This window comes from Somniosus microcephalus, chromosome 21, assembly GCF_052327205.1.
Source record: "Somniosus microcephalus isolate GS21.2 chromosome 21, FLI_Smic_1.0, whole genome shotgun sequence".
In the NCBI taxonomy this organism is placed as follows: domain Eukaryota; kingdom Metazoa; phylum Chordata; class Chondrichthyes; order Squaliformes; family Somniosidae; genus Somniosus; species Somniosus microcephalus.
In genome coordinates, this window is record NC_141007.1 from 35,780,704 (window position 1) to 35,802,173 (window position 21,470).

The following is a 21,470-nucleotide window of genomic DNA, read 5'->3' on the forward strand; positions in this document are numbered from 1 at the left end:
TAGTGGAAGGATTCGCAGGCTGATTAACCATCTAACAGGCAGCGATGGGAACACTCTCTTTCCATGGCCGTAATCATCTTTATAGTCCTATATAGCAGGGGTCACCCACACCCACATCCACTGGACACAAGTATCCCGCTGGAATTCAGAGCCGGAGCTGCAGTCTCCACTTGCCCGGGACTGGCTGCACCTTCTGACTTGGGTGGGAATGCTTGTACTAAGCCAAAGGCTCGCTCCAGGGAAAAAGCAGTAGTACTTTTTAAAAAGGCAAAGAAATTGGATTACAGTTTGTTGTTGTGGCGGATAGCATAAAATCAATAAACTCAAATGCATTGCTGGCATGTGCTTATAAAAGATTCTGGTTATTGCAATAAATTTATAATCCCCAGTGGTTTAAGTGAGTAAATACAGAGAGGTGTTTTTGACCTGCGATTTTGATCAGCTCTACTGGAGTGGCAGTGAAGTTATTATAGATAGGCAAGATGCCTGGGGAGGGAAAATGTTGGCCATTGTTCCCACTCCTTTTAACTTTTTTATTGCTATTGAGCAATCTCTGATGCAATAAGCATGTGGATGCTGAGTAAGGACAGGGTCAGGCTGGGTTGTGGTACCCATGGTTCAATAACCTGAAGGTTCTTACTATTCAGGCTTACACAAGGTGGCCACTTAGGCAACTGTGTGCGTCACCATCTCTGACAGAGATGGTTTGGGGAGCAAATGGAAGGCGAAGAGAAAATAAAAAACTGCCTTTACTGCCGAGGTGGTAATATGTAAATAAATTTATTTTGCACAATTTAATCAAGCTATAGCTTTTCCAATTGACCTGATAGAGGTCTTTAAAATTATGAAGGGATTCAATAGGATAGACGTAGAGAAAATGTTTCCACTTGTCAGGAGTCCAAAACTAGGTGCCATAAATATAAGACCGTCACTAATACAGGAAACTTTTTATTGTCCAGCACCAACGGGACCGGCGTGGTGCCGGTTTATCAAAAAGTCCGGATTACAGAGAGGTATAGTTAAAAGGTATATGAGCTCTGTAAACAGCAATAAATCCAAGCTTCCCTGTTGCTTAGCAACATGTGCAGGAACTCCGGCCACAGACCAAGCGTCCCTGTTGCTTAGCAACAAGTGCACGAACCCCAGTTACACAGCCACAGATCCAGGAACTGCCACTAATATGAAGTAAAACTTACCTGAACCTACTCCTGAATTTTGCCGGTTAACAGAGGTTTCTGGTTATTTAGGTGCCGGTTAAAAGAGAGTTTCCTGTAAATCCAATAAGTAATTCAGGAGAAACTTGTGGAACTCACTACCACATGGAATGTTTGAGGCGAATAGCATAGATGCATTTAAGCGGAAGCTGGATAAGTACATGAGGGAGAAATGAATAGAAGAATATGTTGATGGGGTGGGATAAAGTAAGGAGGCTCATGTGGAGCATAAACACCAGCATAGACCTGTTGGGCCAAATGGCCTGTTTTTGTGCTGTAAATTTTTAGAATCATAGAATAGTACAGCACAGAAGGTGACCATTCGGCCCATCGACTCTGCATGGCTCTTTCGAAGAGCAATCCAATTAGTCTCACTCCCCTGCTCTTTCCCCGTATCCCTGCAATTTTTTATCCAATTCCCTTTTGAAGGCTACTATTGAATCTGTATCCACCACCCTATCAGGCAGTGCATTCCAAATTCTAACCACTAGTTTTTTCTCATGTCACTTCTGGTTCTTTTGCCAATCACCTTAAATCTGTGCCCTCTCATTATCGACCCTTCAGCCACTGAAAACAGTTTTTCTTTATTTACTCTAGCTAAACCCTTCATGATTTTGAACACCTCTATCAAATCTCCCCTTAGCCTTCTCTGTTCCAAGGAGAACAACCCCAGCTTCTCCAGTCTATCAACATAACTGTAATCCCTCATCCCTGAAACTATTCTGATATATTTCTACTGTACCCTCTCCAAAGCCTTCAGATCCTTTACACAATTGCACACAATATTCCAGCTAGGGCCAAACTAGTGTTTTATATAAGTTTAGCATAACTTCCTGGCTTTTGTACTCTGTGCCTCTATTTATAAAGCCCAGGATCCCATATGCTTTATTAACTGCTTTGTTAACCTGTCCTGCCACCTGCTGAAAGGGGAGGTGAGGGGAAGATGTGTTTGGTGGTGGGATCATGGCGGAGGATGATCCGTTGAATGTGGAGGCTGGTGGGGTGAAAGGTGAGGACAAGGGGAACTCTATCGTGGTTCCGGGAGGGAGGGAAAGGGGTGAGGGCAGATATGCGGGAGATAGAACGGACACGGTCAAGGGCCATGTCAACCACTGTAGAGGGGAATCCTCGGTTGAGGAAAAAGGAAGACATGTCGGAAGCACTGGTATGGAAGGTGGCATCGTCTGAGCAGATGCGGCAGAGACGGAGAAACTGGGAGAATGGAATAGAGTCCTTACAGGAGGCGGGGAGGGAGGAAGTGTAGTCCAGGTAGCTGTGGGAGTCAGTGGGCTTGTAGTGAATGTTTGTCAATAACCTATCCCCAGAGATAGAGACGGAGACGTTGAGGAAGGGAAGGGAAGAGACGGAGATGGACCATGTGAAGGTGAGGGAAGGGTAGAAATTGGAAGCACTGTTTAAATAATACTCTGCCTTTCTGTTTTTTCCTACCAAAGTGGATAACTTCACATTTATCCACATTATACTGCATCTGCCATGTATTTGCCCTCTCACTCAACTTGTCTAAATCACCTTGAAGCCTCTTTGCATCCTCCTCACAACTCACAATCCCACCTAGTTTTGTGTTGTCAGCAAACTTGGAAATATTATATTTGGTTCCCTCATCCAAATCATTGATATATATTGTGAATAGCTGGGGTCCAAGCACTGATCCCTGCAGTACCCCACTAGTCACCGCCTGCCACTCCGAAAAAGACCCATTTATTCCTACTCTCTGTTTCCTGTGTTAACCAATTTTCAATCCATGCCAGTATATTACCCCCAATCCCATGTGCATTAATTTTGCACACTAACCTCTTTTATGTGGGACTTTATCAAAGGCCTTCTGAAAATCCAAATACACCACATCCACTGGTTCTCCCTTATCTCTCTCTTAGGCAGGCCCTTGGAACCGAGGATGACTTGCTTCCACATTAAAAATGAGTTCTCGGGTGATCGGGTGGATGTGGTGAGGATGTTCCCAATGATGGGTGAAACTAGAACTAGGGGGCATAATCTTAGAATAAGGGGCTGCTCTTTCAAAACTGAGATAAGGAGAAACTTATTCACTCAGAGGGTAGTAGGTCTGTGGAATTTGCTGCCCCAGAAAGCTGTGGAAGCTACATCATTAAATAAATTTAAAACAGAAATAGACAGTTTCTTAGAAGTAAAGGGAATTAGGGGTTACGGGGAGCGGGCAGGAAATTGGACATGAGTCTATGTTCGGAACGGTCATGGCCCTGTGGGTAATGCAGCAGGCCCAGGGGCCGTGTAGCCTGGTTCTGCTCCTACTTCTTGTGTTCTAATTATGTGTTAGATTTCAGGAGATGGTTCTATTCCTGTTCCTGGCTGGGGTGGAGATCACCTTTTACAGAAGGTAAGTACTGTAGAAAATATAGGGACAGTGATCTCCTGGACGAGTTTCGATCGCCTAGATGGGTCGGAGAGGAATTTCCCAGATTTTTTTTCTCCCAAATTGGCCATTGGGTTTTTTATCTGGTTTTTCGCCTCTCTCAGGAGATCACATGGGTTCGGGAGGGATGTAGAGTGATAGTAGATTTGAGGTTAGGATCAGATCAGCCATGATCTTATTGAATGGTGGAGCAGGTTTGAGGGGCCGATTGGCCTACTCCTGCTCCTATTTCTTATGTTCTTATGACTGATGAGTCCAATGCGGGACCCACAGTCTCTGTCACAGGTGGGGCAGACGATGGTTGAAGCGGCGGGTGGGTGGTGTGCCTGGGTTGACGTGTGCTCCTTGCGCTGTTTGCGCTTGGCTTCCACTTGCTCCCGGCTAAGAGACTCGGTGTTCGGCGCCTTCCCGGATGCTTCTCCTCCGCTTTGTGCGGTCTTGGGCCAGGGATTCCCAGGTGTCAGTGGGGATGTTGCACTTTTTCAAGGAGGCTTTGACTGTGTCCTTGAAGCGTTTCCGCTGCCCACCTGGGGCTCTCTTGCCGTGTCGGAGCTCCGAGTAGAGCGCTTGTTTTGGGAGTCTCGTATTGGGCATGCGGACGATGTGGCCCGTCCATCGGAGCGGTTGCTTCCAGTGTCCTGGACAACCACTCGTGCAAGAAGTGTCGTTAGCTGGAGGAGCTCGAGCTCCGGGTTTTGGAGCTTGAGCAGCAGCTGGCGTCACTGCGGTGCATCCGTGAGGCTGAGAGCTACGTGGACAGCACGTTTCAGGAGGTAGTCACTCCGCAGCTTAGGGGTGTGCAGGTAGAGGGAATGGGTGACCGCCAGAAAGAAAAGGACCAGGCAGGTAGTGCAGGAATCCCCTGAGTGCATCTCGCTCTCCAAAAGCATCCAATACTGGTGAGGGCAATGGTTCCTCTGGGGAGTACAGCCAGAGCCAGGTTCACGGCACCACAGGTGGCTCAACTGTACAAGTGGGGAGGAGGGAGATCAGGAAAGCAATAGTGATAGGGGATTCGATAGTTAGGGGAACAGACAGGCGTTTCTGCGGCCGCTGGCGTGATTCCAGGATGGTATGTTACCTCCCTGGTGCCAGGGTCAAGGATGTCACTGAGCGGCTGCAGAACATTCTGAAGGAGAAGGGTGAACAGCCAGAGGTCGTGGTCCATATCAGTATCAACAACATACATAGAAAGAGGGATGAGGTCCTGCAGACAGATTTTAGGGAGCTAGGAAAGAGATTAAAAAGCAGGACCTCAAAGGTAGTAATCTCCCAGTGCCACCGTGAGTGAGTATAGAAATAGGAGGATAAAGCAGATGAATGCGTGGCTGGCGAGATGGTGCGGAAGGGAAGGCTTTAGATTCCTGGGACATTGGGACCGGTTCTGGGGGAGGTGGGACCTGTACAGGCCGGATGGGTTGCAGCTCAACAGAGCCGGGACCAATATCCTCATGGGGGGGTTTGCTAGTGGTGTTGGGGAGGGTTTAAACTAGCTTGGCAGGGGAATGGGCACCAGGATGCAGCATTAGAAAGGAGAAACAAGGTGCACAAAGGATTGGGAGAGACAGATAGCACTAGAGTAAGAGAGAGTACGGTATTAGGTGGGATCAGACTAAGAGAGAATACAAGAAGGTCTAAGATAGGTTTACAGTGCATGTATGTAAACACATGAAGTGTGGTAAATAAAGTTGGTGAGCTGCAGACGCAAATTGCCACATGGGAATATGATGACGTGGCGATAACAGAGACCTGGTTGAAAAAAGGGCAGGATTAGGTACTAAATATTCCTAGATATAAGGTGTTCAGGAAAGATAGGGAAGGAAAGAAAGGAGGTGGATGGCAGTATTGCTTAAGGAGAACATTACAGTGCTGGAGTGAGAGGATGTCCTGGAGGGGTCAAGGACAGAATCTATTTGGTTAGAGTTAAGAAACAATAGAGGTGCCATTACACTACTAGGTGTATTCTACAGGCCATCTACTAGTGGGAAGGATGTAGAGGAGCAAATTTGCAGGTGCAAGAACTATAGAGTAGTGATAATGGGGAACTTCAACTATCCTAATATAGACTGGGATAGTAATAGTGTAAAGGGCAGAAAAGGGGAAGAATTTCTGAAGTATGTTCAGGAGCACTTTCTTGATCAGTATGTTTCTGGCCCAACGAGGGAGGCATTGCTGGATCTGGTTCTGGGGAATGAGGTGGGTCAAGTGGAGCAACTGTGAGTACGGGAACATTTAGGGAACAGTGATCATAGTATCATAAGGTTTAGGTTAGCTATGGAAAAGGACAAAGAGCAATCTAGAGTCAAAATACATAAATGGAGGAGGGCCAATTTCATTGGATTGAGAACGGAGCTGCCCTGGGTAAATTGGAATCAAAGATTGGCAGGCAAACATGTCTCTCTTCTCTTAGGCAGTCCCTCGGAACCGAGGATGACTTGCTTCCACATTAAAAATGAGTTCGCAGGTGACTGATGAGTCCAATGCGGGATCTACAGTCTCTGTCACAGGTGGGGCAGACAGTGGTTGAAGGGGCGGGTGGGTGGGGTGCTTGGGTTGACGTGCGCTCCTTGCGCTGCCTGCATTTGGCTTCCGCTTGCTCCCAGCGAAGAGACTCAAGGTGTTTGGCGCCTTCCCGGATGCTTCTCCTCCACTTTGTGCGGTCTTGGGCCAGGGATTCCCAGGTGTCGATCGGGATGTTACACTTTTTCAAGGAGGCTTTGAGGGTGTCCTTGAAGCGTTTCCTCTGTCCACCTGGGGCTCTCTTGCTGTGCCGGAGCTCCGAGTAGAGCACTTGTTTTGGGAGTCTCGTATCGGGCATGCAGACAATGTGACCCGTCCATCGGAGCTGATTGAGCATGGTCAAACCACTTGTTTTGTGAGTCTCGTATCGGGCATGCAGACAATGTGACCCGTCCATCGGAGCTGATTGAGCATGGTCAAAGCTTCGATGCTGGGGATGTTGGCCTGAGCAAGAACACTGACATTGGTGTGCCTATCCTGCCAATGGATTTACAGGATCTTGCGGAGGCAGCGTTGGTGGTACCTCTCCAGTGCTTTGAGGTGCCTGCTGTACATGGTCCATGTCTCTGAAGCATACAGGAGGGCGGGTGTCACTACTGCTCTGTAGACCATGAGCTTGGTGCTGGGTTTGAGGTCCTGGTCTTCAAACACTCTCTTCCTCAGGTGACCGAAAGCTGCACTGGCACACTGAAGGCGGTGTTGGACTTCGTCATCGATGTCTGCTCTTGTTGACAGTAGGCTCCTGAGGTATGGAAAGTGGTCCACGTTGTCCAAGGCCTCGTCATGGATTTTGATAATCAGAGAGCAGTATTGTGTGGCGGGGGCAGGTTGGTAGAGGACCTTTTGTCTTATGGATGTTTAGTTTAAGGCCCATGCTCTCATACTCTTCAGTGAAGGTTTTGACGATGTTTTGGAGTTCAACCTCAGAGTGTGCGCAGACGCAAGTGTCGTCTGCATACTTTAATTTGATGACAGAGGATGGGACAACCTTGGATCTGTACTGGAGGTGACGGAGGTTGAACAGTTTCCCGTTTGTTCTGTGGATTAGCTCCACTCCAGCGGGGAGCTTACTGAGGGTGAGATGGAGCATTGCAGCCAGAAAGATCGAGAAGAGTGTTGGTGCGATGACATAGCCTTGCTTGACCCCGGTCCGTACGTGAATTGGGTCTATGGTGGATCCATTGGTTAGGATCACGGCTTGCATGTCGTCATGAAGCAGGCGGAGGATGGTGACAAACTTTTGTGGGCAGCCGAATTTGAGGAGGACACTCCCTAATCCCTCATGGTTGATGGTGTTGAAGACCTTTGTGAGGTCAAAGAAGGCCATGTACAGCGGTTGGTGCTGTTCCTTGCATTTCTCTTGTAGTTGGCACGCGGTGAAGATCATGTCCATTGTGCCCCTTAGTGGGCAGAACCCGCATTGCGACTCTGGGAAGAGATCTTCAGCCACTGGGAGAAGGCAATTGAGGAGGATTCTTGCGATGACTTTCCCTGTGGCAGACAGCAGGGAGGCTCCTCTGTAATTACCGCAATCAGACTTATCACCTTTCTTGAAGATGGTCACGATTACGCCGTCTCTGAGATCCCCTGGCATGCTCTCCTCCTTCCAAATAAGAGAAATTAATTCATATATTCATGTCAATAGTGCTTCTTCGCCATGTTTTAGCGCCTCAGCGGGGATTCCATCTGCTCCTGGGGCCTTGTTCTTCAGTTGTCGGATGGCCTTTTCAACCTCTTGCCGGGCTGGGGTTGTGCTGAGGTGGTGGCGGGTAGCATGCTGCGGGATGGAGTTCAGGACACTCGGGTCGAAGACAGAGTCTCGGTTAAGGAGATCTTCGAAGTCCTCCTTCCAGCGGGCACTGACTGCCTCTCTGTTCTTGGCCCGCAGTGGGGTAGGCCCTTGGATGCGTGGGCCGTAGGTGGTCTTGACTGCGCTAAAGAATCCACGCACGTTGTGGTTGTCGGCTAGCTGCTGAATTTCCTGCGCTTTCTCCTCCCACCATCTGTTCTTTAGGTCGCGAGTTTTTTCTTAGACCTCGGCCTTCAGGCATCTGTAGAGCTGCTTTCTTGCTCTCGAGTTCTGTTGCTGTTTCCAGATCAGGAATGCCTTGCACTTGCGGCTTATTAGTTCCTGGATCTCCTGGACGTTCTCGTTGAACCAGTCTTGGTGTTTTCTGGTCGAGTGACCGAGCGTCTCTTCTCAGGAGCTGATTATAGAAGCCTGAGTGCAGATCAGGCGCTCACTGGAAGGAGACACCGCGGGACACACTCAGTGGAAGGAGACAACGTGGGACACACTCACTGGAAGGAGACGCCACGGGACACACTGTGGTAAACCACTGTCATACCTGTCTGTGTCTGTATGTGTATTCCACTAGGTACAGGTCTGGACATGCCTCGGCTGACTCCTCCCACTATTCCAGGTATATAAGTGACTACCTCCCAGTCCCTTAGTATTCTGGACGGGTCGACCACTCGAGACAAGACCTTCATTCTTTAGTTAATAAAAGCCTGATTGTTACTCGCTCAACTTCAGTCTTTTGAGTAATTGATGGCGCATCACACACGCACTGGAAGGAGACACTGCGGGACACACTCACTGGAAGGAGACACCGCGGGACACACTCACTGGAAGGAGACACCGCGGGACACACTCACTGGAAGGAGACACCGCGGGACACACTCACTGGAAGGAGACACCGCGGGACACACTCACTGGAAGGAGACACCGCGGGACACATAGAAACATAGGAGCAGGAGTAGGCCATTCGGCCCCTCAAGCCTGCTCCACCATTCAATGCGATCATGGCTGATCATCCAAATTCAGTACCCTGTCCCTGCCTTCTCTCCATATCCCTTGATTCCTTTAGCCTTAAAAAATATATCTAACTCCTTCTTGAATATATTTAATGAATTGGCCTCTACTGCCTTCTGTGGTAGAGAATTCCACAGGTTCACCACTCTCTGGGTGAAGAAATTCCTCCTCATCTCAGTCCTAAATGGCTTACCCCTTATCCTTAGACTGTGACCCCTGGTTCTGGACTCCCCGGCCATCGGCAACATCCTTCCTGCATCTAGTCTGTCTAGTCCTGTTAGCATTTTATAAGTTTCAATGAGATCCCCTCTCATTCTTCTAAACTCCAGCAAGTATAAGCCCAATCGACCCAATCTCTCCTCATACGTCATTCCTGCCATCCCAGGTATCAGCCTGGTGAATCTTCGCTGAACTCCCTCCATGGCAAGAACATCCTTCCTCAGATAAGGCGACCAAAACTGCACACAATACTCCAGGTGTGGTCGCACCAAGGCCCTGTACAACTGCATCAAGACATCCTTGTTCCTGTACTCGAACCCTCTCGCTACGAAGGCCAACATGCCATTTGCCTTCTTAACCACCTGCTGCACCTGCATGCTTACCTTCAGCGACTGGTACACAAGGACACCCAGGTCTCGTTGCACTTCCCCTTCTCCCAACCTATTGCCATTCAGATAATAATCTGCCTTCCTGTTTTTGACACCAAAGTGGATAACCTCGCATTTATCCACATTATATTGCATCTGCCATGCTTCTGCCCAATCACCCAACCTGTCCAAATCATACTGGAGTTTCTCGGCATCCTCCTTACAACACACACTCCCACCCAGCTTTGTGTCGTCTGCAAACTTGGAGATATTACATCCAATTCCCTCGTCTAGATCATTAATATATATTGTGAATAGCTGGGGTCCCAGGACCGATCCCTGCGGTACCCCACCAGTCACTGCCCGCCACTCGGAAAAAGACCCGTTTATTCCAACTCTTTGCTTTCTGTCTGCCAACCAGTTCTCCATCCAAGTCAATACCTTGCCCCCAATCCCATGTGCCTTAACTTTACACGCTAATCTCTTATGCGGGACCTTATCAAAAGCCTTCTGAAAGTCCAAATACACCACATCCACTGGTTCTCCCTTATCAATTTTACCAGTTACATCCTCAAAAAATTCCAGTAGATTAGTCAAGCACGATTTACCTTTTGTAAATCCATGTTGACTTTGTCCGATCCTGTCACTGTTTTCCAAGTGCTCTGCTATTACATCTTTTATAATGGACTCGAGCATTTTCCCCACTACCGATGTCAGGCTTACCGGTCTATAATTCCCCGTTTTCTCTCTACCACCTTTTTTGAATAGTGGGGTAACATTAGCTACTCTCCAATCCATGGGTACAGTTCCAGAGTCTATCGAATTTTGGAAGATGACCAGCAATGCATCTACTATTTCTAGGGCCACTTCCTTAAGTACCCTAGGATGTAGATTATCGGGCCCTGGGGATTTATTGGCCTTCAATCCCGTCAATTTCCCTAACACCATTTCCCTACAAATACTGATTTCTTTCAGTTCCTCCCTCTCATTAGATCCTATGTTCCCCGACATCTCTGGGAGGTTATTTGTGTCCTCCTTTGTGAAGACAGAATCAAAGTATGTATTTAATTGGTCAGCCATTTCTTTGTTCCCCATTATAAATTCCCCTGATTCTGACTGCAAGGGACCTACGCTTGACTTCACCAATCTTTTTCTCTTCACATATCTATAAAAGCTTTTACAGTCAGTTTTTATATTCCCTGCAAGCTTACTCTCATACTCTAATTTCCCCCTCTTAATAATCCCTTTGTCCTCCTTTGCTGAATCCTAAACTGCTCCCAATCCTCAGGTTTACTGCTTTTTCTGGCCAATTTATATGTCCTCTCCTTGGATCTTATGCTATCCCTAATTTCCCTTGTTAGCCACGGTTGAGTCACCTTTTTTGTTTTATTTTTATGCCAAACTGGGATGAAGAGATTCTGTCGTTCATTCATGCGATCTTTGAATGTTTGCTATTGCCTATCCACCATCAACCCTTTGAGTGACATTCCCCAATCAATCCTACCCAACTCTCGCCTCATACCATCATAGTTTCCTTTATTTAAATTCAGGACCCTTCTCTGAGTCAACTACTTCACTTTCCATCTTAATGAAGAATTCTATCATAATATGATCGCTCCGACCCAAGGGGCCTCGCACAACAAGATTGCTAATTAATCCTTTCTCATTACATAATACCCAGTCTAAGATGGCCTGGTCTCTAGTTGGTTCCTCGACATATTGGTCCAGGAAACCATCCCGTATACACTCCAGGAATTCCTCCTCCACAGTATTGTTACTAATTTGGTTAGCCCAATCTATATGTAGATTAAAGTGACCCATGATAACTGCTGTGCCCTTATTGCACGCATCTCTAATTTCCCTTTTAATGCCATCCCCAACCACCGCATTACTGTTTGGGGGGTCTATATACCACTCCCACTAAAGTTTTCTGTCCCTTGGTATTTCTCAGTTCTACCCATACAGATTCCACATCATCAGAGCCAACATCTTTCCTTACAATTGTGTTAATCCCTTCTTTAACCAGCAATGCTACCCCACCTCCTTTTCCTTTTTGCCTATCTTTCCTGAATATTGAATACCCCTGTATGTTGAGTTCCCAGCCTTGGTCACCCTGGAGCCATGTTTCCATAATCCCAATCATATCATATTCATTTACCTCTATATGTGCTGCTAATTCATCCACCTTATTACGACTGCTCCTCGCATTAAGACACAAAGCCTTCAGGCTTGTTTTTTTAATGCTCTTAGACCTTTTAGAAGTATTATTTACTGTGGCCATGTTTGATTTAAACTGTTGATTTCTCTGACTGCCACCTTTGTTTTTCTCCTTGTCTTTTGCTTCTATCCTTGTTTCCCTTCCTCTGATAAGCCATCCCCCCCCAACAGTATCCAAAGCGGTATATCTGTTTGAGAGGGGGATGACCCCAGGGGACTCCTGCACTACCTGCCTGCGCCTAGTACTCTGCCTGGTGGTCACCCATTCCCTTTCTGCCTTTGCAACCTTTACCTGCGGTGTGACCAACTGGTTTAACGTGCTATCCACGACGTCCTCGGCCTCGCGAATGCTCCAGTATGCATCCATCCGCAGCTCCAGCGCCGCAATGCGGTCTGCCAGTAACTGCAGCTGGATACACTTCCCACACACATGGTCATCAGGGACACAGGAAGTGTCCCTGATTTCCCACATAGTGCAGGAGGAGCAAGCTATGGGGCCGGGCTGTCCTGCCATGACTTACCCTTTAATTAATTTAAATTAAATCAAATCAATACCACCAATTAAATGATATACTCAATGGCCCTTGTTTACCAACTGTCCCCGCTACACCACAGCAACCCTAGAAACTATAAAACACAAAATTTTAGCTTGTGAAAAAGGAGAAAGAGAGAAATACTCACCAACCAATCACTTACCTGCTTTCTGGTGACGTCACAGTTCGATTACTTTTTATGTCTCTCTCCCGCTCTCGGAGCTGAGATTGGTAAGCCTACCTGCTCCGACGCATCAGGGTCGCGTTTAAATACTGCCGCTGCCGCCGCCGCTTCCCACACAGGTATGCACTGCTGCCGCTCCAGGGCCTACCTGCTCCTCTGCCGCCTCGGGGTCGCGTTTAAATACTGCCACCGCCGCCGCTTCCCACATTGGTCCGCACTGCTGCCGCTCCGGGGCCTACCTGCTCCTCTGCCGCCTTGGGGTCGCATTTAAATACTGCCGCCGCCGCTTCCCACACAGGTCCACACTGCTGCCGCTCCGGGGCCTACCACGCTCACTGGAAGGAGACACCGCAGGACACACTGGAAGGACACGCCGCGGGACACACTGGAAGGAGACACAGTATAAGGAGGTCGGGACCCAGGAATGAGGTCGGGACCCAGGGGCGAGGACGAGCCCAGCAGCAAGGTCGAGACCCAGGAGTGGCGCAACATGGACCAGCAGCGGGGTCGGGAGGACCACACTGCAGCCTATGAAACCCAGGCAGAGAGGACCTGCGGGAAGGAGGGAGGAGGACAGTAGGAGTATGTTTGTGTGTATGTGTGTAGGCCGATGTAGCAGAGCCTGGTCTCCAATCATCTTGGATCCCCTTGCCATTGGACCAAGACCGTGCTCTGTCAGGCCCGTGTGGTAGCTAGTGTGCAATGGCCACCCCACGTTAAAAGAATTCACACACAGGCATCTTCCACCCTTTAAAATGAAGTTCGGGACCTGGAACGTCAGAACCCTAATGGACAACCCCAACAGCGACAGACCGGAACGCCGTGCTGCTATCGTTGCCCGGGAGCTCAGACATTTCGACATAGACATCGCCGCCCTAGGCGAGACCCGGCGGGCAGGGGAAGGCCAGCTCAAGGCGATGGTTACACCTTCTGGAAAGGTAAACCTGACGAAGAACGCCGCCTCCATGGGGTAGGCTTCTCCATAATAAATGAACTAGCTGAATGTCTCAGAGACTACCATTGTGGAATAAACGAGCGCCTCATGACTCTTCGGCTCACTCTAGCCCGGAACCAGTGCGCTACGGTCATCAGTGCGTACGCCCCAACACTGGAAGCCACAGACGAGACCAAAGAGGAATTATACGCCAGCCTCGGACAATTCCTGTCCCGAGTCCCAACGGGCGACAAGCTGATCCTCCTTGGCGACTTTAACGCTAGACTTGGAAAGGACACAGACTTCCGGGGAGGTGTGATCAGCAGAGAGGGGTTAGGGAAAGCCAACTCCAACGGTATCCTCCTCCTGACGAAATGCTTAGAACATGGCCTTGTCATAACCAACACCTTGTTCTATCAGAGAGACAAGTACAAAGCTTCATGGCAACACCCTCGCTCCAAGCATTGGCATCTGCTGGACTATGTCATTGTCCGAGCGAGGGACCGCAAGGACGTCTGCAGCACCCGCGCCATGACAGGAGTTGACGACTGCTGGACAGACCACCGCCTAATCCGCTCTGTCATCTCCATCAACGTAGCACCAAAACCGCGGCGGCAACAGAAGCAATGCCGCAGGAAAATTAATGCTGGAGTAAGACCCTGCTAAGAAAGCCCTACTCAGCCTGCGCCTCACAACCAACCTGACGACTCCCAGTGATTCAGAGACACAACGCCTGGTCTGCACTCAAGGCCTCCATAATCAGCACCTGTGAAGAGACGCTCGGTCGCTTATCTCTCTTATCTATTCTACCAGTTACACCCTCAAAAAGCTCCAATTGGTTTGTCAAACGCGATTTCCCTTTCATAAATCCATGTTGACTTTGTCTAATCCCGTTGATATTTTCTAAATGTCCTGTTATCACGTCCTTTATAATAAACTCTAGCATTTTCCCTACTACTGATGTTAGGCTAACCGGTCTGTAGTACCCGGTTTTTTCTCTCCCTTTTTTAAATAGTGGGGTTAGATCTGCCACCCTCCAATCTGCAGGAACTGTTCGATAATCTGTAGAATTTTGGAAGATGACAACCAATGCATCCATTATTTCCATGGCTACTTCTTTTAGTACACTGGGATGCAGATTGTCAGGCCCTGGGGATTTATCGGCTTTCAGTCTCATTAATTTCTCCAGCACTATTTCTTTACGAATACTAATTTCCTTTAATTCCTCCTTCTCACTAGACCCCTGGTTTCCTAGCATTTCTGGGAAGTTATTTGTGTCCTCTTCCGTGAGGACAGAACCAAAAGTATTTGTTTAATTGTTCTGCCATTTCCTTGTTCCCCGTTATAAATTCTCTTATTTCTGACTGTAAGGGACCTACATTTGTCTTCACTAATCTTTTTCTTTTTACATACTTGTAGAAGCTTTTACAGTCTGCTTTTATGTTCCTTGCAAGTTTGCTCTCATACTCTATTTTTCCCCTCTTAATCAATCTCTTGGTCCTTTTTTGCTGAACTCTAAACTGCTCCCAATCCTCAGGCTTGCTACTTTTTCTGGCAACTTTATATGACTCCTCTTTGGATCTAATACTATCCTTAATTTCTTTTGTTAGCCATGGTTGGGCCACTTTTCCTTTTGTGTTTTTGCGCCAGAAAGGAATGTATAACTGTTGCAATTCATGCATTCGTTCCTTAAGTGTTAGCCATTGCCTATCCACCGTCATGCCTTTTAATAAAGCTCCCCAATCTATCATAGCCAACTCATTCCTCATACCTTCATAGTTTCCTTTGTTTAGATTTAGGACCCTAATTTTGGATTGGACTTCTTCACTTTCCATCTTAATGAAGAATTCTATCATGTTATGGTCACTCTTCCCTAAAGGACCCCGCGCAACAGGATTATTAATTAACCCCTTCTCATTGCACAATACCCAATCTAGGATAGCCTGTTCCCTAGTTGGTTCCTCAATGTACTGGTCTAAAAAACCATCTCGTACACACTCCAGGAATTCATCCTCCACAGTATTATTGCTAATTTGGTTTGGCCAGTCTATATGTAGATTAAAATCACCCATGATTACTGTAGTACCCTTGTTACATGCATCTCTAATTTCCTGTTTGATGCCATCCCCTACATTACCACTACTGTTTGGAGGCCTATAGACAACTCCCACCAATGTTTTCTGCCCCATGGTGCTTCTTAGCTCCACCCAGACTGATTCTACATCTTGATTTTCTGAGCCAATATCCTTTCTCACTATTGCTCTGATTTCATCCTTTACTGACAACGCCACCCCACCTCCTTTTCCTTTTTGTCTGTTCTTCCTAAATATCGAATATCTGTGGATATTCAGCTGTCAGCCTTGGTCACCCTGCAGCCATGTCTCCATAATCGCAATTATATCGTATCCGTTTACATCTACTTGTGCTGTTAATTTGTCTACCTTATTACGAATGCTTCGTGCATTCAGATACAGTGCCTTTAGATTTGTCTTTTTAACATTTTTAGACATCTTAACATTTTTTTTTATGTGGTTCCTAATTAAACGCCTTTTGGAAGTCCATATACAGAACAGCAACTGCCCTGCCTTCTTCCACATCATCATAAAAAAAACTTTTAAAAAAGAAGGGTAAGCTGTCTTCAAGCATATTGCGACAAGTTAAACTGTTACTATGTTTAACTTGTTTAGGTAGATTTTCTTCTCTGAGTTGTGTCTGTTTCTCTCCTCATTGTAGTTCTGTCTGGATAAAAAATAATTGAATGGAGTGAGCTTTTTTTAAATAGCTTGATAAAACAGGTTTAAATCACTCTGTTAACATGGTAACTATGCTTTTGCTCATGTTCCTTTGGTGAGCGGAAGTAGGTGAGATATCTAAATTGAGTTGGTGCAGATAGGGTAGAAGCACATTCTCAAGGAAAACGCATCAAAAAAAGTCCTTCTTGGTACAGTATTCCCTCAGACCTTGTGGTGAATAATTGTGGTGCCTTCAACATTTGTATCCTTCTTTAGCCTTTCATGCACATTTTTATTTCATCTAATACGTGAAGGATGGTTGGGTAAAAGCCCTTGTCCCACTGCAGTTTCAATGTATTTACTTGTGTCACGTCATAAGTGTACATTCAGGGTCTGATTTGTCAACTTTTTTCGGCCTGTGCCAGCTTTTTTGGTGGTCCACTTCACTAGATTTCTCAAGGTTGGCATCTATGTACTTGGGCATTTTATTTAGTCGACAAAATTTGTTTTAACCTTCACAGTTATTTTTCAGTTAGGCCTGAAGTAAGTTACTCTGAGCTCAGTACCAGTTTTTGTTTTACAATTATCAACAGGGTACGAGAAGCTGCCATGACAAGTTTGATGGAATTAACAATACTCCTGGTGCAGACTCACCCTCAGCTTATCTCTCCTGATCAGTAAGTATAAAATTCTTCTCTGGTTCCAGTTATTATTTTAGTTTATTGTGAAATTACTTAACCCCTTTATTAACTACCAGACATTAGGCCCTTAATATAACTGTATATTAATGGTGCTAAACGTTAGTGAGAGGGAATGCATTTTCATAATTGAAAATGTGCAAAGATTTGATATTAAATACTTTTTTAATGTAAATTTCTTTCTTGTAAATTCTCCCTATCTTCCATCAATCTGCCCTTGACACCTCTGCTGTCGAAAGGGTATGCAATCTACCCTCAGACCACCAGCTATGTACCATGTAGTGACTCTGCCGAAGGTGTTAGGGACTGCAAGGTGTGACCGTCCCTTTTAATATCCTAGTAGGATTGTGCATCTCAGTACTGAGGAGTCCATTAGCCTGGGACCAGGCCTCAAACTGAGTACATGGGACAATGCTGACTCAATTAATAACTGCACTCATTTTAGTTTGCAGTTGTGTCATGGATTCTGACACAAGGTAGTAAGGTAGATGTTGAAGCTTTTGCTGTCTGCAAATTGGCCTATTTCTCTCCTATTTGTCATCTACATGCTGCCCCTTGGCGGCATCATCCAAAAACACAGCGCCAGTATCCACATGTACACTGACGACATCCAGCTCTACCTCACCACCACTTCTCTCGACCCCGCCATGGTCTCTAAATTGTCAAACTGCTTGTCCGACTTCCAGTTCTGGATGAACAGAAATTTTCTCCAATTAAGTATTGGGAAGACCGAAGCCATTGTTTTTGGTCCCTGCCACAAACTCCATTCCCTAGCGAGTAACTCCATCCCTCTCCCTAACATCTGTCTGAGGCTGAACCAGACTGTTCGCAATCTTGGTGTCATATTTGACCCTGAAATGAGCTTCCGACCACATATCCGCGGCATAACTAAGACTGCCTGTTTCCACCTCCGTAACATCGTCTGTCTACCCCCTTGCCTCAACTCATCTGCTGCTGGAACCCTCATCCATGCCTTTGTTACCTCTAGACTTGACTATTCCAGCACACTCCTGGCTGGCCTCCCACGTTCTACCCTACATAAACTTGAGGTCATCCAAAACTCGGCTGCCCGTGTCCTAACTCGCACCAAATCCCGTTCACCCATCACCCTTGTAATCGCTGACCTACATTGGCTCCTGGTTAAGCAAGGCCTTGATTGCAAAATTCTCATCCTTGTTTTCAAATCCCTCCATGACCTCGCCCCTCCCTATCTCTGTAATCTCCTCCAACCCCACAACCCCCTGAGATATCCGCGCTCCTCTAATTCTGCCCTTTTGAGCATCCCTGATTATAATCGCTCAACCATTGGTAGTCATGCCTTCTGTTGCCTAGGCCCTAAGCTCTGGAATTCCCTGCCTAAACCTCTCCGCCTCGCTACCTCTCTTTCTTCCTTTAAGACGCTCCTTAAAACCTACCTCTTTGACCAAGCTTTTGGTCATCTGCCCTAATTTCTCCTTATGTGGCTCGGTGTCATTTTTTGTGTTATAATACTCCTGTGAAACGCCTTGGGACGTTTTACTATGTTGAAGGTGCTATATAAATACAAGTTGTTGTTGTTATTGCAACAGTGACCAAACTTCAAAAATACTATTGGACGTGAAGTACTTTGCAATGTCCTAAGATAGTAAAAGGCACGATGTAAATGCAAGTCTGTCATTCCATCTTTCCTTGCATTTATATAGCACCTTTCATGACCTCAGGATGTCCTAAAGTGCTTTACAGTCAATGAAGTACTTTTGAAGTGTAATCACTGTTGTAATGTAGGAACTGTGGCAGCCAATTTGCGCACAGCAATGGGATAGTGACCTGATAATCTGTTTTAGTGATGTTGGTTAATTTTTTTAGAATTTGAACCAGGGAATTCTGTAGCATTGACACTAACTTCTTCCCGCTTCTGTGCAGTTGCAGACAAATGATGTGCTACTTGGCTCAACTGTCAGCTGAGAAGATCGATCGATTCCGAGCACATGCTGGCACAGTTTTTCTTCGAATCCTACACTTTGATAACCCTGTAGTTCCACACATTCCACACCGGGAGGAGCTAGAGAACATTTTTCCACAGTGAGTTGTTAAAAGACCTGGGCCTAGAAATTCAGTTGTTAGCGCCAGCCGCTAGCGCCTTAGGAGGAGGAGAAGTGGGGCGCTAAGCGGCTAGCGCCAGGGCGCGGCACGATCTGCGCCTCTCGCGAACTTCAGTCAAGATTTAGCGGTGGCGCAAAACCGCAGCACCCGCTCAGATGCGCGCGCAGATCCTGACGTCATTTCATGGTGCAACGCCCTTGGTGCGCCCCGATCCGGAACTTCAGTGACGCCCCCCTTCTGTGCGCCTGGCGCCCCCAGCGACTGGTAGAGGGGAACGGTTCCCAGTCGCTGCGAGGGGCACTATTTAAAGGGGACTCCTCCTGCATTATAAGTGGCAGCCATTTTGTGCCAATCCTTCTGTGTGAGAGACAGATATTTGGAGAGAGACAAAGGGAGAGAGCTTTCTGCTTTGACTCAGCGCTCGCACAGGTACTTTTGGCTTCAGGCCAGAGCTTTGCACTTGGATTTAACTTTCAGTGCCATAGCCTTGAGTCACCATATATAATGGGGGCTGCAATGGGTGGAAACGTTGGCTTCTCCATTGCATTCAAAGGGATCAGAGACGCCGTGAGAGAGTGCCAATCATGGCCAGACGGAGAAGGGCCAACAGGCGTTGGCACAGGAGGCCTTACCCACCCAGGGTATACCGCCAGCAGTTCTCATATCTGAACATGTCTGAGGAGCAGTGTGTTCGGAGGCTGCGATTCAGAAGGGAGGTGGTCGCAGAGATCTGCAGCCACAGCTGAGGAGCAGGGCGTCTGTGTCGGTGGCAGTGAAGGTGACGGTGGCTCTCAACTTCTATGCCACCGGCTCCTTCCAATCCGCTACTGGGGACATTGCCAACATCTCCCAGTTCGCGGTACATTGCTGCATCCGCCAGGTGACCAATGCCCTTTTCAGAAGGAGACGTCAGTACATCTCCTTCCCCATGACCCTGGACAAGCAGCAAGAGCGTGCAATGGGATTTGGAAGAATAGCGGGCTTCCCCATGGTCCAGGGCGCCATTGACTGCACGCATGTGGCTTTGCGGGCACCTCTAGAGAATGCCGAGGATTACTGCATCCGGAAGGGCTACCATTCGCTCAACGTCCAGTTGGTGTGTGACCACAGGCAGCTCATACTAGCTGTCAATGCCCGCTTTCCAGGCAGCAGCCACGATGCCTTCATCCTGCGCCAGACTTCTGTGGCAGACATTTTCGAAGCCCAGGCTCACCCACGAGGATGGCTTCTCGGGGACAAGGGCTATCCTTTGTGCACCTGGCTGATGACCCTGCTCCGTGCGCCCAGCACCCCTGCTGAAGAGCGATACAATGACAGCCATCAAGCTACCAGGAACATAATTCAGCACACAATCGGCGTGCTCAAGCAACGGTTCCGCTGTCTGGACCGTTCCGGAGGAGCCCTACAGTACTCGCCTGAGCGAGTCTCCCATTTAGTTGTAGTGTGCTGCATGCTGCACAACCTGGCTATCCTCAGGACTCAGCCACTGCCAGCAGACATTGGAGGACCACCAGAGGAGGAGGAGGAGGAGCACCAAGACGGAAGGGAGGCACAAAGTGCAAGGGCCGTCCGTCGGCGGCTTATTGCAACTCGGTTCTCGGCCTCCTCTCAGGGAATGGCTTGTGCCAATGAAAGAAGAACATGAATGGAGCCGCTCCGCAAACCCTCAGCCAGTCAAGGCAGCAAATAGTTCAAAGTGCAAACATGGACAATGTGAATAAAGAAAATGTTTTATTGTGCAAACTCTGTGCCCTTCCCGCATGACAAACTAATTCAGATAAACCCCCCAAAAAACAGTCAGAGACATAACCTCTCACAACCTTCAGAAAATTTAAAAAACAGTTAAGCAAAAATGACCATGATCCTCGGCCTTTATATAAAAAACCAACACAACATTCCCGGCCCTCATATAAAAAACAAACACAACATTCCCGGCCTTCATATGTAAGAAAGACATTCTCGGCCTTCATATATAAACACAACATTTGGCCACACCTTCTACTTTTTCCCCTGCGAGGGTGATCCGCCTCACTTCTGCGAGTGGCCCCTTCCCGCCCTGCAGCTCCTCCTCAATGGGACCCCAGTGGCTGCAGCAAGGCTGGGGGAAGGCTGCTGAGGGTCAGATGGTGAGACGGCAGATGCCCTTGGGGGACGGCCTGGACCAGCTCTGGGGGCCTGGAGGGCCCGGCTGCTGACTGCTCCAACTCTGCTTGGGCGGCAGCAGTCTGTCCTACGGGTGGTGGCAGCTGCAGTGGAGGAGTGACAGTGTTGGCAGCAGGAATGCTGCCAACACTAACGGAACACAGGCACTCCCTGGTCGGCTGATACACTGGCACTCACACGGGCCAGCACTGCAGCATGCGCAACAATCTGCTGAAGCACAGACTGCTGGGCTGCTGCGGCGCGGCGAGGGCCCCGGCGATGCCTGGCCGATCCAGCGAGGGTGGCAGCAGTTAGTGCCCGTGTGGCCCTGATCTGTGTCTGCATCAGACCAGCCAATGAATGCACGGCACGACTGAGCACTTGGCTGGAAGCCGCCTGTGA

The 21,470-nt window shown here is 47.9% G+C and overlaps 1 protein-coding gene across 1 annotated transcript in view; it reads left to right on the plus strand.

Annotated features, from left to right (window-relative positions):
• tbcd (tubulin folding cofactor D) overlaps positions 1-21,470 on the plus strand; it is a 354,778-nt gene that overhangs the window by 273,222 nt on the left and 60,086 nt on the right. The window contains exons 30-31 of the mRNA XM_085963427.1: positions 16,740-16,823; positions 18,747-18,905. Coding sequence (XP_085819553.1) covers positions 16,740-16,823; positions 18,747-18,905 — 243 coding nt within the window. The remainder of the gene's footprint in view (positions 1-16,739; positions 16,824-18,746; positions 18,906-21,470) is intronic.